This window comes from Sciurus vulgaris, assembly GCF_902686455.1.
Source record: "Sciurus vulgaris genome assembly, chromosome: 3".
Taxonomy (NCBI): Eukaryota; Metazoa; Chordata; class Mammalia; order Rodentia; family Sciuridae; genus Sciurus; species Sciurus vulgaris.
This window is the reverse complement of record NC_136463.1, coordinates 128,655,103-128,669,852: the sequence shown is the minus strand read 5'-3', so window position 1 is coordinate 128,669,852 and position 14,750 is coordinate 128,655,103. Positions and strand designations below refer to the sequence as shown.

Genomic DNA, 14,750 nt, shown 5'->3' with positions numbered 1-14,750 from the left:
TTTAGGAAGTCATATGGTCAAATGGCTACATAAGTAAGGACTATCCTCTTGAGAGAGGTGGTTGATCTTCTTTAGATGGATGTGAATTTTGATTTTGTGATTAGTAACCAGATTCCATAGCTACTTTGATGCAGTTCTTATCACACAGAGAAGCTGGCCAGAGTCCAGGCCCAGAGAAACACAAGCATAGTTAAACCCAAGCACTTTCCTTCAATTATGTGACAATATTTTGTCTAGAGAAATGGAAGGGGAAGTGTTTTATTGATAAAATGTGGAAAGCATGCAATTTCTGAATTGACTTTGTTTCTCAGGTTTCACGGCATGATCTCCAGAGAAGCAGCTGACCAGCTCTTGAGTGTGGCTGAGGGGAGCTACCTCATTCGGGAGAGTCAGCGGCAACCAGGAACCTACACTTTGGCTTTAAGGTTGGTCATAGACCTGCAATTATAACTGTGCTCCATTTAAATCCTCTTAATAGAGGGCTTTAAAATTTAAAAGCATCCAGCATGTAATTGAATTGGTTCTTATTTTCTTTGGACCTAATTACCATTTTAATAGCTTCGAGACCCTTTAAAAATTCCTTCTGAATGGTGGTAGTCAGTAATTAAGGATTTTAAAACTTTAAATGCATTTTTTGTTGTAGCTGCTTCCTTCCATTCCATCTTATCCTTTCTCCCCTGTCTGTCTTGTGTTGTCAGTTGCCATCTATTTCTTGAATAAGGAAAGAGTCTAAAGAAAGTTCTTTGTAATTCATGAATCTAAAGCCAATATCATTTCTCATAGTTGGATCTTAGTTGAAATAGCTTTTCTTAGGAGTGCTTGGTCCTTCCCTATCAATGAACTTTGCCTAGTGTTTTGGCTGTCCTTAGCTTATAGTTGTGCCCAGAAACACACACACAAAAAATGCCTAGAAATATGATATTATTTCTTTAGCAATTAGGAAAATGCAAATCAAAACTACACTGAAACTTCATCTCACTCCAGTTAGATTGGCAGTCATCAAAAATACAAACAATACTAAATGCAAAAGAGGATGTGGAGAAAAAGGAACACTTTTACACTGTTGGTGGATTGTGAATTAGTATAACCACTATGGAAATCAGTATGGAGGTTCCTCAAAAGACTAAGTATGAAACCACCATATGACCCAGTTATACCACTCCTTGGTATTTATCCTAAAGAATTAAAGTCCGCATACTGTAGTGATACATGCATACCCATGTTTATAGCAGCACAATTCACAAACAAGCCAAACAGTGGAACCAGCCTACATGTCCATCAGTGGATAAATAGATAAGGAATATGTGGTATATATACACAGTGGAGTTTTATTTAGCCATAAAGAAGAGTGAAATTATGTCATTTGCAGGTTAATGGATGAAACTTGAGAATATTATGTTAAGTGAAATAAACAAAACTCAAAAAGTCAAGGGTCGTATGTTTTTTCTTATATGGAAGGCTAAAGAAGAAAAAAGAAAAGAAAGGTGGTGGCGGGGTGGGGGAAGATCAGCAGAGTAGAAGAAAGAGACCAAGGGGGAGGAAGGAGGAGAGAGCACAGGGAAATACTGGGGAATGACATTGCCAAACTGTATTGTTGTATCAGGTGCATGTACAAATGTGTAGCAATGAATGCCATCACTATGTACTACTATAATGTACTAATTTAAAAAATATGAAAAAAAGAAATTATGTTAGTGCTTAAGGCTAACATGTGTTACTCCTTCTCCAACCAGTTATGCCTGTGAGTGAGCAGGGATATCATTCCTGTCCACAAGATTTAATATTAATTTTTCTGATAATTAGAATGATGTAATTCATAATTATTTCATACCAAATTTTGAATATGTTGCATTCTTAGAGAATAGAGCTTGTCATAGTAGTTTATGAAAATTTGCTTTTTATGGGAAGTTATGAAGAATAAATCTCCCTTCAATTCATTTTTTTTTTTTTTTTGAGGTTTTGATTGTGGTATAGAGGGGCAAACATCTGTTTTGACAATCCAAATACCTATTCATTTTATCACTGTTGAAACTAGAAGACTGATTGGAGGCAAATCACAGAATTTCTTCTTGCTTTCTTTATTTTTGACTCCTAACATTTTGTACTAGAATTCTGCAGCATTGCATTTCCAAATAGTCTGGTCATCTGATTGTCTGGGGTAAGTAAGCCTTGATGTAAAGGCTAGAGGAGCAAAGTAAGAAGAGGAGGTGGGTAAAATAGGAGGCAGAAATCTATCCTCTTCCTTTCTTCTTTGTTGCTGTTTCCCCTACCTTTCTTCAAGATCATATGCCAGTTATAAAACTTTAATTTGAACTCAGTTCTGCCTCTTGGAAAGTTCAAGTACTTCCATTGCACTCTGTTGGATCTCATCCTTTAACAGCTGCCATGCAGTTTTCACTGGCTAACTGTAGCGAATATTTGAAAACCAAGGATTTATTTTGGAGTGAAGTTGCTCCCAGACCTTCCATGGTCTTCTTCTTGCTCGCCCTCTTATCCTCTCTCATTCTACTCATGACCCAAAGTTTATCCTCACTATATCCACATCCACATGACCCCATAAACCTTAGAGTAAAAATTAGAGAACAGGTAACCATTAGGTGGATGGGAGTATTAATTCATAGTTCTGGGGTAATATAAATTATATTGTTATAATTGAAAATCACTGTAAGATGTTATTTGTAAAAGGAGCTCTCATGGGGATAGGAATAATTAGTGAGCATGCATTGTGAGTTGTTTATGTGCGGAAATGTGACTGATACTTGTTTTAAACTAGATGCATAGCAGAAAAGTGTAGTATTCTTATGTGATACTCCACTTCAGTAATGAGTCTCCCAATTTATGTCAGTTCGTTTTGCTTTTAACATCATGCTTGATCCGTTTGGGGATAACAATTTGTCTAATTTCTAGCCATCAGTGTTCATTATGCATTTGCTCTAAAATCTGAAATGTCTTGAACTCAGGGTTCTCAGTAGTCACCTCAGCACCAAATGTCTGAAGCTGCTCGTCACTTGGCCTTCCAAATGTGCTGTAATATCTGTATTCCCTTTATTAGCTGATGACCCTGTTATTCAGTCTGTTCCACAAGACAAACACCAAGAAATTATTTTTCTCTTAGGTTTTAAGACCCTGGAACCATTCATCTAGAGGCCTCCGCCTTATAATACACCGCACACTATATCCATATCAAATATATATATTTTTTTCCTTTTCTTTTTTTAGGGGGGATCACTGGAGATGGAACTCTCAGGGGCACCTGACTACTGAACCACTCTCCCAGCCCTTTTTGCATTTCATTGAGAGACAGGGTCTCACTGAGTTGCTTAGCACCTTCTTTTTGGCCGCGGCTGGCTTTTCAGTTCTCCTGACAGCCTCCCAAGCCACTGGGTTTACCGGTGTGTGCCACCACACTGTTAAAATATATCAACGTTTTTTAAAAATATAAGTTGCTTTTAAAATTAACTGTAGTTTTGTAGTTTTCCTTTTGTGTCCTGGATCCACACCTTTCTTTAAAAAAACAAAACAAAACAAAACAACAACAGAAAAGGAAAAACAAAAAAACACCTAAAAATCCGAAAGCAGTAATCAGCATTCACTTAGTTGCAGGGGTGATTGGTTGTAGGGATTAGTAGGGTATAAGGTTTCAAAGAACATACCCCCCTTCTGTTATTGGCATCTTCCCTCAACCTCCTTCACCAGTGAACTGTGTGTGTAATGTGAGGTGTTATCTAGGGGAGTGTATAGTATATGTGCTGTCCCTGTGCCAGTTTTCTGCAGTCGGAATAAAAGGTTCTCACCACATGTCATGGATGGTCCATTGTGGGTGAAAACTTTCTTTCCTCTTTAGCTGTGTCTTCACCCATTCCTCATTTTGGCCTGAATTTTAGGCCAGGCCTTGTCTGGCTTTTCTGCCTCTGTACACATTTATGCCTTGATTCAGGAAAAAAGTTGCTCAGTTAAAGTTTGTTGTAGAAGGAATCCTATCCATAGACACTTGCATATTCCAAGTGAGCAGGCAAAGAGAAGGCCCTGGCACTGGGTGATGATTCATAGGTTTCAGAAGGACTTGGGATTTTCTCTCTGTTGATTATGACATTTGAATTAGCTTAAGGAGATTTTGCGACAAATATCATTTATTAGTAATATCATTTAGGAAGTTGATTGAAAACGTGTTTCCCAAAAAGTTTTCATAGTTTTAAAACTAGTTTTTTAAAAGACCATTTTATGAGGTACTGTATATTTATTCTTGCTAGAATAAAAAATTGTTAAGTTCAGTTTGAACGTTTTTCATTTGGTCTGTCTTCCAATCTCTGGTATTTCTAATTGTCCTTCCTTCCTTCCTTCCTTCCTTCCTTCCTTCCTTCCTTCCTTCCTTCCTTCCTTCCTTCCTTCCTTCCTTCCTTCCTTCCTTCCTTCCTTCCTTCCTCCCTCCCTCCCTCCCTCCCTCCCTCCCTCCCTCCCTCCCTCCCTCCCATCCGTTTTTCAATGCTGAGGTTTGAACCCTGGACCTCACACATACCAGCATACACTTCTACCACTGAATTATATCTTCAGTCCTCTGCTATTTTTGATCTGCTTTTAAACTCATCCATTGAGTTCTTAATTTCAGCTACTGTGTTATTGTTTAGAACCAGAATTTTCATTTGTTTCTTAGAAATAGTGAAACAAGGAGAGGACAAAATTTGTGGAAAGGTGATTTGAGTGATCACATGAAATGACCTTTTCAAGATTTGGATATATTTTTTTTTTCATTGCTATCACTGTACCTGATGAAAATCTAAACAATTTCTGGGTAGATATATACTCACAATCTATTCAGAGAGAATTTTTTTCATTGTTTTTATCTGAAAATTGCATGCTTTTCTTTTAATTACTGTGACTGAAAGAAAGTCTTTACTAATTCAACACTTTTTGTTGACATTGACTTTTTCTCCTTAAATAACTACAGTAGTAAATAGGTGAAATTATAACTGTACATTAGGTTCTTATGTACTTGCTCCTTCCAAGTCTTCCATTCAATACAGGGCACATTTACTTGGACTCTGTCCAAGAGTTTTCTTAGAAATATGAAAAAAAATCATTATTACTTATTTGATATGGCATAGGACTAAAGTTATACATTGCTTTGGTATGTTCTTGGGCTCTCTGTTAACATTGTTTCCCTTTGATAAAAGATATCCCTTTTTCATAATTGCTTAAATAGTTAAGTTAGTTCATTTTTACTGAGAAGAAAAAGAAAATCTTAAGTATATATTTTATAAAAACTAAGGAAAATGCAAGAAGAAACATTTACAACAATACCACTTAAACAGAAACCCTTTCAATGTAATGTATAAATTGAAAGAGGAAGATCAGAAAGAATAAGAAATTGAGATTTTTAAAAATTATCATAGAACAATTGCAGTTACCTACTCTCACTGTTAGGACTTTGGGAATGAAATTGTAATTTAGAGTGTGACAAACCTTTGTTTTAGTTATCTGACCTATAAATAGTAAACCTTTTTAGACTTCAGTTTCTAATTTGTAAAATGAGCATAATCCAGTATTTCTCCAAAAAAATTTTTAAGTCTGTTATCCTACTTTCAAGCATTATATTCTCAGCTAGGTGCAATGGTGCAGGTCAGTAATCCCAGCTACTTGGCAGGCTGAGGCAGGAGGATCTGGAGTTTGAGGCCATCCTGAACAACTCAGTGACCCTGTCTCATAATAAAAAGGGATGTTAGAGTGCCCTTAGGTTTAATCACCAGTACCACAAACAAACTAACAAATCAAAAAATTATATTTTCTATCAGTTGATATGCTTTCAGCTGCAAGTATTATCCAATACTCAAAATAAGTAGGCTCTACTGGCTTAAGTGTAATTTATTTAAGGAAATACTTCACATAATGAAAAATTCAGAAATGTTTAATAGTAGCATATATGGTCAGTACCCCTATGATGTCATGAAGGAATTGTGGTCTTTCTGTTTCTATTCATGGCCACTCAACAGCATCAGCTCCAATTTAAGGTTGGTTTTCCTTGGGGTCAAAAGATAGCTGTCAGAGTTATGTATTTCCTTGTTCATCCTAGCAAGAGAATACAAAGGAGCCTTTCTTCCCCATACAAGTAAGTATACATCTTTCCCTTTCCTACTTCTGAATTAGAATACCTGCAGAGAAATGCATGTAGTGATTGCTCATCTAACTAGCACCTGCTCCCAGCGCTCAGAAATGGGGTCAACCTCTTCTGAAAAAGAAGGCTTTGAGAGCAAAGCCGAATGAGCAAACAAGGTCTAATTTTCTTGCTTTAAACAAAGGAAGAAGGTTAAAGAAGCAAGAGGAAACTGAATACCAGTTGAACAGTCAAACATGGCCAATGTAGCTTAGTAGGCTATAGTTATTAAGATAGTTTACTTGTTAGGCAGTGAGAATGAACCCTTCAAATCTTGAACTTCTGGGGTTGTGGCTCAGTGGTAGAGCATTTGCCTAGCATGTATGAGGCACTGAGTTTGATTCCCAGCACCATATATAAATAAATGAATAAAATAAAGGTCTATCTACATCTTAAAAAAAAAAAAAAAAAGCATATATCCAGAGCTGGGGTTATGGCTCAGTGGTAGCACACTTTTTTTGCTCATGTGAGACCCTGGGTTCAATCCTCAGTACCACATAAAAATAAAATAAAGGTATGTCCACCTACAACTAAAAGTATATTTTAAAAAGAGCTATATTCAATTGTAGCTTTAGAAAATAGTGGGAAAATCACATGTGAGTTCCAAAGAAAGTTTGTTAATTTTTGTTGTTGTCTTCTTTTTGAGGTACTGGGAATTGAACTCAGAGACACTCTACCACTGAGTTACATTCCCAGCATTTTAATTTTTTTTTAAATTTTAAGATTGAGTCTCACTAAGTTGCTAAGGCAGGTATGTGCCACCATGCCCCACCAAAGACAGTGTTAAAGGAGGCCAGGCACCAAAGTTTGGCAAATTGTGTTTTGGTGGTGTTCTTTTGCATATAATATTTTTAAAACTTGACTTAAAACATTATTTTCCAAATGAACTTAATTTAATAATTAATTTAGTAATTAATGATAATATTGGAAAACCCACCTGGTGTTAATAATTTTAGCCCATTGAAATCCATAGTACTTTTGACAAATATGTGCCTTAAAATACTTATCCCTGGTGTCACTAATATGTATCAAGGCCTTTCACGGAAATTAGGGTCTTGGTTGTCATGGTTAAATTGGGGTAGTTAAGATAATCCCCCAGATAACTGAGTCATTGAAAATACCACCATTTATTATCTATATTTTGCCCAGTATTATTCTAGTAGGTCAAGCAAGGAAGAAGACATTTAAGCTGGCTCTTTAAGGGAGACTAGAAGTTCACTAGGTAGAAGCACTAATTTATAGAACATGGAATGTTTGGTGTCTGTCAAGTTGCTAGGGAATTTGGGGGACAAGAAATTTGAGGAATAAGTATGCCTGGAAAGCCTGGTATTTCATGCCTAAGAGTTTAGGCTTAGCAGGATGTTGTGGCGCAGGCCTGTGATCCCAGTGACTCTGGGGCCTCAGACAGGAGAATTGCAAATTCAAGGTTAGTTTCAGCAAAGACTGTTTCTCAAAATATAAAGTAACTAGGGCAGGGGATGTACCTCAAGGGTAGAGCACTCCTGGGTTCAATCCCCAGTACCACCAAAAAATAAAAAAGTTTAGGCTTTATCTGTAGGAAATAGGCGTCACTGAAGGCTTTGAATAGAAGGCAGTGATTTACAATTTAGGTCATTTTGGGAGCAGTAAGAATGATGAATAGAAGGGTGGTGCTAACTGAATTTTACCAGAATTTAGATTTTTTTTTTTTTTTTAGTTGAACCTAGGTAATTAATTTAATAAGCAGTTTTCCTTTGGCTATGGAGAACTGATCTTCAAAAAGGTTTCTTGATAACTTATAGATTTTAAAGGGCTCACTTTGAAAAGAAATGTTAGCTCTAAATTTGGCAACTCCAGAGACATTTCTGTTAATCTGACTCATTTTAGCTTCTCTAAATTGGGAGAAGAACACAATGACATATGTGCAGGAGTCTTGATAATCCCCAAATCATTTATCTGGATATTCCAGGACAGATTTGGGCATATTCCTGAGAATGCTTCAAGCCCACAGTACTTGGAGCTTTCCTGTTAAATTTATGACTAACATCAAGATAAGAATTATTTGGAAAGTTTTCAAACAATGAGAATTATAAAACTGAGAAAGCATAATGGTTGGACAAATTATATTTTCTTTTAAAAATGTCATTTCTTATTTGATAATTTCTGAAATGTCATATCCTATGTTAATCTAAAAACTCATTACACAGAACAGTATGTTTAGCATCATACTTCTTAGGTAAAATTATGTATCTTTGGGTGTATTTATAAGTATATCTAAAAGAATGATCACCAAATTGTTCAGTGTTTATCTTTGAGCAGTGAACCTAAAGGTGATTTTTACTTCTTTGTACCTTTTAAATTGCCTGATTTAAAAAAAAAAAAAAAAGAATTGTATATATCATTTTATAATTAGAGAAAAGCATCAATAGGATTGTTTTATTTTTAGAAGAAAGATGACATTAGTTATAACATTAAGTCAAAATGAAAGTCATTACTTCCTGAATTTCAGAAGATTTGACTATAAATGGAATGTATCAACTTACTTAACTAATCGATCAAAAGAAAGATTGGTCAGCCATAGGGCCAGAGAAAGAGAAGTCACGGGCCAGTGTTTGAGAATCTACTCAAGGTCTATGTGGGACAGGAGTCTTGGCCAACACTGGTAAGTGCTGTCTGCAGCATGGAGTTGAGTACCAAGCGCCATGTGGGTCTCCCTACAATTACTCGTAACTACTTGGATTCTTTTTCTGCAGTACTTTCCAGCACTTTAGTATGGTTAATAGAACTAAACTCATGTGATCATGAGACTCTCTTTCTGGAGTCTCTCAGGGAAACACACTTTGAGCAATGATTCACACAGTTCCCCTTGGTCTGGACTCCTTGCTCACTGAGCACCTTCTGATTAATAACTGTCCTTGTGGTCTGTTTACAGGGAGAGAAAACTTAAAATAGATGAACTATAAGAGCCTTGAGTTATTTTCTCATTTTTCACTTAACAAATTAGTATTAAAGGCTGGGAATAGAAGGAAAAGAAGGAAGAAAATCTACCAAGTTTCTTCTGTTCGTAAAATTCAGATAAGCACAAAACTCCTAATCCCCTACCCTGAGTTTTCTCAGCCCACTTTTTGATCAGTGAACCTGAAAGACTGCTTGCTAAAGTATTAAACTGATAGAAAAGAAAAATTTAAGGGGTAGTGTCTTCACCAGTTCTTTTTTTTCATGTTTTCTTTTTCTTTTTTTCTTCTTCTTTTCCTTCTTTCTTTCTTTGTGTGTGTGTGTGTGTGTGTGTGTGTGTTGTGTGTATACCAGAAAAAGACTTGCCTCCTATCCAAAGACTGTTATGAAACATGTACCTTTGGCAACCAAGCACTGTTTCTATATATTACAAAATTGCAACTTTTTTTTTCTGCCTCTATTTGCAAGCATGACTTTTGCATGTTCTCATATCATACTTTTTTTAAACAGTTTTTTAAGTTATAATTAGCATACTAATTCAGCCATTTAAAATGTACAATTAAATGGTTTTTAGTATATTCACAAAATTATGCAACATAATTTTAGAACATTTTATCACCCTAGAAAGAAGCTCTATATCTGTTAGCATTCACTTTTCATTTCTCCTCTTCAGCTCTCTCATCCCTAGGCAACCACTAATCCACTTCCATCTATATAGATTTATACATCCTGGACATTTCATACAAATGATATCATATAACATGTGACCTCTTATGACTGAAATCTTTACATTAGCATGTTTCTCAGGCTTATCCATGCTGTAACACTTAGCAGTACTTTATTCCTTTAGTTAATGAATAATACTAGAAAAAATATTCTAGTGTATAGATATACCACGTTTTTCCATCAGTTGATGGACATTTGAATTGTTTGTACTTTTTGGCTATTATGAATAATGCTGCTATGAATATGCTGTTATGAACAATACTATGTTTAAGTTTTTGTGTAGACATAAGTGAAATTACTGGGTCATACTTATAAGTAATTTTTAAGTAATCTTTTTGGGACTGGGTTGTAGCTCAGTGATAAAGCATATGCTTGGCATGCATGAAACCTGGGGTTGAATTCCTGGCACCAAAAAAAAAGGAAATCTTTTGAGAAACTACCAAATTGTTTTCCAATGTGGTTATACCTCCAGAGTCCTACAGCAGTGAAGGGAAGTTCCAATTTTTCCATATCCTGTCAATATTTGTTGTTATGTCCTTTTGAATATAGACATCCTAGTGTGAAGTGATAGCTCCTTTTGGTTTGATTTGTACTTTACTCTTAAATGGCACTTTATTTTTCAAATTTTTATCCTCAGCCCAGTTTTTATTCCCTAGTATCTTGTCTATTCAAATTTCAGTTCTCTCTCAAAAGTACGCATTCATAGCAATGGATTTAAAGCAGAAGGTAGAACCAAAAAAACTAAAGAAATGTATTTTAAGGCAAATTCCATTGACCATTAGATTATAGGTGGGGTTGTTTTGGAATTAATGAATAGGAACTCTAAGAGGATGATCACTCTCTAATGCTCTAAGCTACTTTGTAAAGGAGAACTAGAATCTGAGGTCTGTCTGCTTTGAAGTGCATTAGATATTCTTTTTAACATCTGTTTCTCGGTAACCAGATATAACTCCAGAATGTGTTGATAACACATTCTTATTTTTTTTAAAAATTATTTGACACATCCAGACATTTTATTAATGGACTTTATAGTTTTGTAAATATAACAATAGCCAACATTTATTAAATACTGTTGTAGGCATCATAGTAGGTACTTTATGTGACTAGAATTTCACAGCCTTTTTCATATTGTAGTACTTAAAGAAAAAGATGCTGTTGGGTGGTACCTGGAGGCAAATGCACATTTAACTGATCATGGCCATGCCTGACCCAAGGACTTTTGTCATCTCAGATCCTTCTTATTAGCCTTCTTAAAGACTAGATAAGTTGGATATCTTGTCATCTGTATCCTGTTTGTGACAGCAGGTTGGAAAACTGAGTTTTATTTATAGAATAAGCCCAAGCTGTAGATACTAGTTTTTTCTGCATTTTACAGATGAGGAAACCAAAGCTTAACTTTCTCAAGAGCAAAAATCCAAGAAGTGGAGAAATATAACTTCTTAAAAATGACATCTAAAAATAAACCTGCATTTCTTTTTATAAGTTGATAAGAGGTGTGATACAGGAATAAACTATCAGCTTTTAAATCAATGACATTTTTAAAATTAAGATTTTAAAGTTAGCAACGCATTACCATTTTTATAAAGCAGAAGAACATTCAGAGTTTCTAAAGATGAGAATTTTTCCAACTAATTTTCAAGGGTTAATTTTCTACCTACCAAAAGAAAAAAGTCAAATGTATTTGAAATTTAATAATTTATATTAGTATTCCATTATAAGATCACTCTGTGATCATTTGTACTTAACAAAATAAGTAGGGGCTGGTGATGCAGCTTAGTGGTAAAGTGCATACTTAGTATGCATTAGCCCCTGAGTTTAATCCCCAGCATCAAAAAATAGAATAGTAGTAATATATATTTTCAATAACCATAATAGCAGTAATTCTCCTAAAATAGCAACATATGTGCATCCATGTCATTTATTACATCTTTATTATGATTATGAAAACAACAGATAGATGTTAAAATTGTTTTTAAATAAGAAGAATGTGTATGTGGTGACTATGTACTTCCCCACCATATCCTTCTATTTCCATTTCCTAGATAATGCCATTCACAATTGATTGCCTATCTTTCCAGAAATTGATTGTGCATCTATTTTTATGGCATGTATGTATATTTCTTTTTTTTTTAAATGATATATTTTAAGGGGTGGTTAACTGTAACACCAAAGATGATCTGTAGTATTGCAGAGGCTTGCAGTATTATCTGCCTGGATGTATAGTTGTGTAAGAAACAGCTAATGCCTGTCAAAAGTATTGATTACATTATTTATTTATTAATTTTGCTGATAATTGGTAGTTTAAGAACATGTTGAGTTAGATTCTTTCAGTTTAACTTCAGTGCCTATGATGGGGATTGATGCTTGCTGACAGAATGGACAAGAAGATGAAGACTCCTGTATTTTGTACATTTGCAATATAATTTATTGTAGCTTTGAGTTCAGAATGCTGATAAAATTCTATTATATAAGGGATTCCTGGGAGAATGTTATTTGATCTTTACAGTTTTGAAGACTTAGTATGTAGAAACTATTGCTACTGTATTAGAAAATTTAAAAATGCATTGTGTTAAAAACTGTAATTTTACTAATGATTAAAGAGAACCCATAATTCCTAATTGTATCTCAAGATGTTAGTTTGACTTTTAAAGTGAACTGGGTAAAGCCAGAGAATCATAGTAGATATTAGTAAAGGGGCTTTAACATTTTTATAATATTGGAAATAGGTTGAAATCTTTTTTCATATTTTAAGAAAAGGATCAAAAGGAACTGGGGAAGAATTGTGCTGTTAGTAGGCGTTGACGTGTAATGTACTATGTGTTCTTTTGATCCAGTAGCTCATGATAGGTTTAGTTGGTTACCATGGTTTCATTTCATTTCCTGCAAACCTTCCTGTGCTATTCCAAATAAGTAGCAAATAATGTTCTGTAGGATAATTTTTCAAAACTGTTTTTCTCCTTCTTTTGGTAAGACTATGAATCACTTTATGGGAAATATTCTGGATTTAAGAATAGGTAATAACACACTTGACAGTAGAATTTGGTGGTCCTGCAGTATCAGAAAATTGATATTGATGAAAGAATAGCAGATTTACTGGAAAATATAATACCATATTATCAGTGCCATAAGCTTAAAAATATTGGTAAAGGTTGAATATTCCTTAGCTGAAATGCTTGGGACCAGAAGTGTTTTGAATTTTAGGTGTTTTTTAAATTTTTTAATTTTTTTTTAGGATTTTTAGTTTTTGCAATATATATAGTGAGATATCTTTGGGATGAAACCCAACTCTGAACATAATTCATTTATTTCATATACCCCTTATATACATAGCCTGAAAGTAATTTTATGTTATACACGCACACACACACACACACACACACACACACACACACACATACACATACATGTTTATATGTATATATGTGAAGGTAATTTTATGTTTATATGTATGTTTATATATAACATTTTAAGTTTATATATGTTTATATAAAATTACCTTCATATATATACATATATATATGATTTATGTGTATATGTGTGTGATGCTAGGATCAAATCCAAGGCCTCAGGCATGCTATGCAAGTACTTTACCACTAAGCTAAATCCCTAAACCATTTTGCTGTATTTTTAACATGCCTGCATTTTAATTGTGATCTGTCAAAACAGAATAAGGGAGGAATTTTTCACTTGTGGCAACATCTTGGCACTCAATGAATTTTGAAGTTTGGAACAGTTCAAATTTTTGGATTAAAGATGTCCAGTCTGTATTAATAATTTCAATTTATATGAGTTACTCTCCTGCTAGGCAATTGATATGACACATTAGAGTGGGTGCTTTAACGTAAGGCATCCCTAACTTAAAAAAGTAGATACTTTCCTAAAAATGTGCCTAAAATTGAACTGTTTTACAAATGCACAAAAGGAAATAGTTATTTAAGGAAATTAGTGTATTTTCTTAGTATGTATACAATAAAGAAAACATTAAAATGTAGAAAACTTCAAAGAAAAGGAAGAAGATCACCTCTCAACCTACTACCCAGAAATAATCACTGTTAAAATTGTGGTAGTGCACGCCTATGATCCCAGCGACTTGGGAGGCTGAGACAGGAGGATCATGAGTTCAAAGCCAGCCTCAGCAAAAGCAAAACACTGAGCAACTCAGTGAGACCTTGTCTCCAAATAAAATACAAAACAGGGCTGGGGATGTGGTTCAGTGGTCATATACCCATGAGTTCAATCCCTGGTACACCCTCCTCAAAAAATAAAATTGTGATATATGAGATTCTAATGTTTTCTGAGTTATACAGAAATCATTTCATACCAAGTATACTATCTTATGGTAATTTTAAACTCTTTATCATGAATATATTCTATGTCAATAAATAATGTGGAAAGTTTGCTATTTGAACTATGTCTGCCAAAAGGGTTTCACCTTCCAAATTTTTTAAAAACTGATTTTTACTTACTATATTTACTTATTTAAATTGAAGTTCATCCATAAACTTTTGGTTTCTATTTACATGTTCACTACAGAAAATATATAAAATGTGGAAAAGTAGAAAAAGACAAACATTACCTATTATTGCACTGCCCCCAAAGACAAACACTAATTTTGGGGCATTTTTATTTATTTTTATATTTATTTTTAACCAGGGATTGAACTCCAGGGGCACCCAACCACTAAGCCACATCCCCAGCCCTATTTTGTATTTTATTTAGAGACAGGGTCTCACTGAGTTACTCCACGCCTCACTTTTGCTAAACCTGGCTTTGAACTCTTGATCCTCCTGTCTCAGCCTCCTGAGCCACTGGGATTACAGGCATGTGCCACCAAGAATTTAACAGTTTATCAGATAGAAAGAAAATTAGACTTTAATGAAATTGGTCCACAAATACTAAGCTAAAAACTGAGGTGAGTGCTATAGAGGGGAACCACAGGACA

General features: G+C 34.6%; 1 protein-coding gene across 5 annotated transcripts in view; it reads left to right on the top strand.

Moving 5' to 3' along the window:
- The window catches only part of CHN1 (chimerin 1), a 169,317-nt gene that overhangs the window by 64,697 nt on the left and 89,870 nt on the right, over nucleotides 1–14,750 (top strand). For 4 of the 5 annotated variants that reach the window (XM_079135043.1, XM_079135042.1, XM_079135044.1 and 1 more), the window contains one exon: nucleotides 312–425. In XM_079135043.1, coding sequence (XP_078991169.1) covers nucleotides 312–425 — 114 coding nt within the window. Of the gene's footprint in view, nucleotides 1–311; nucleotides 426–14,750 lie in introns of those variants that run through there. The other variant, XM_079135047.1, reaches the window with a different exon arrangement.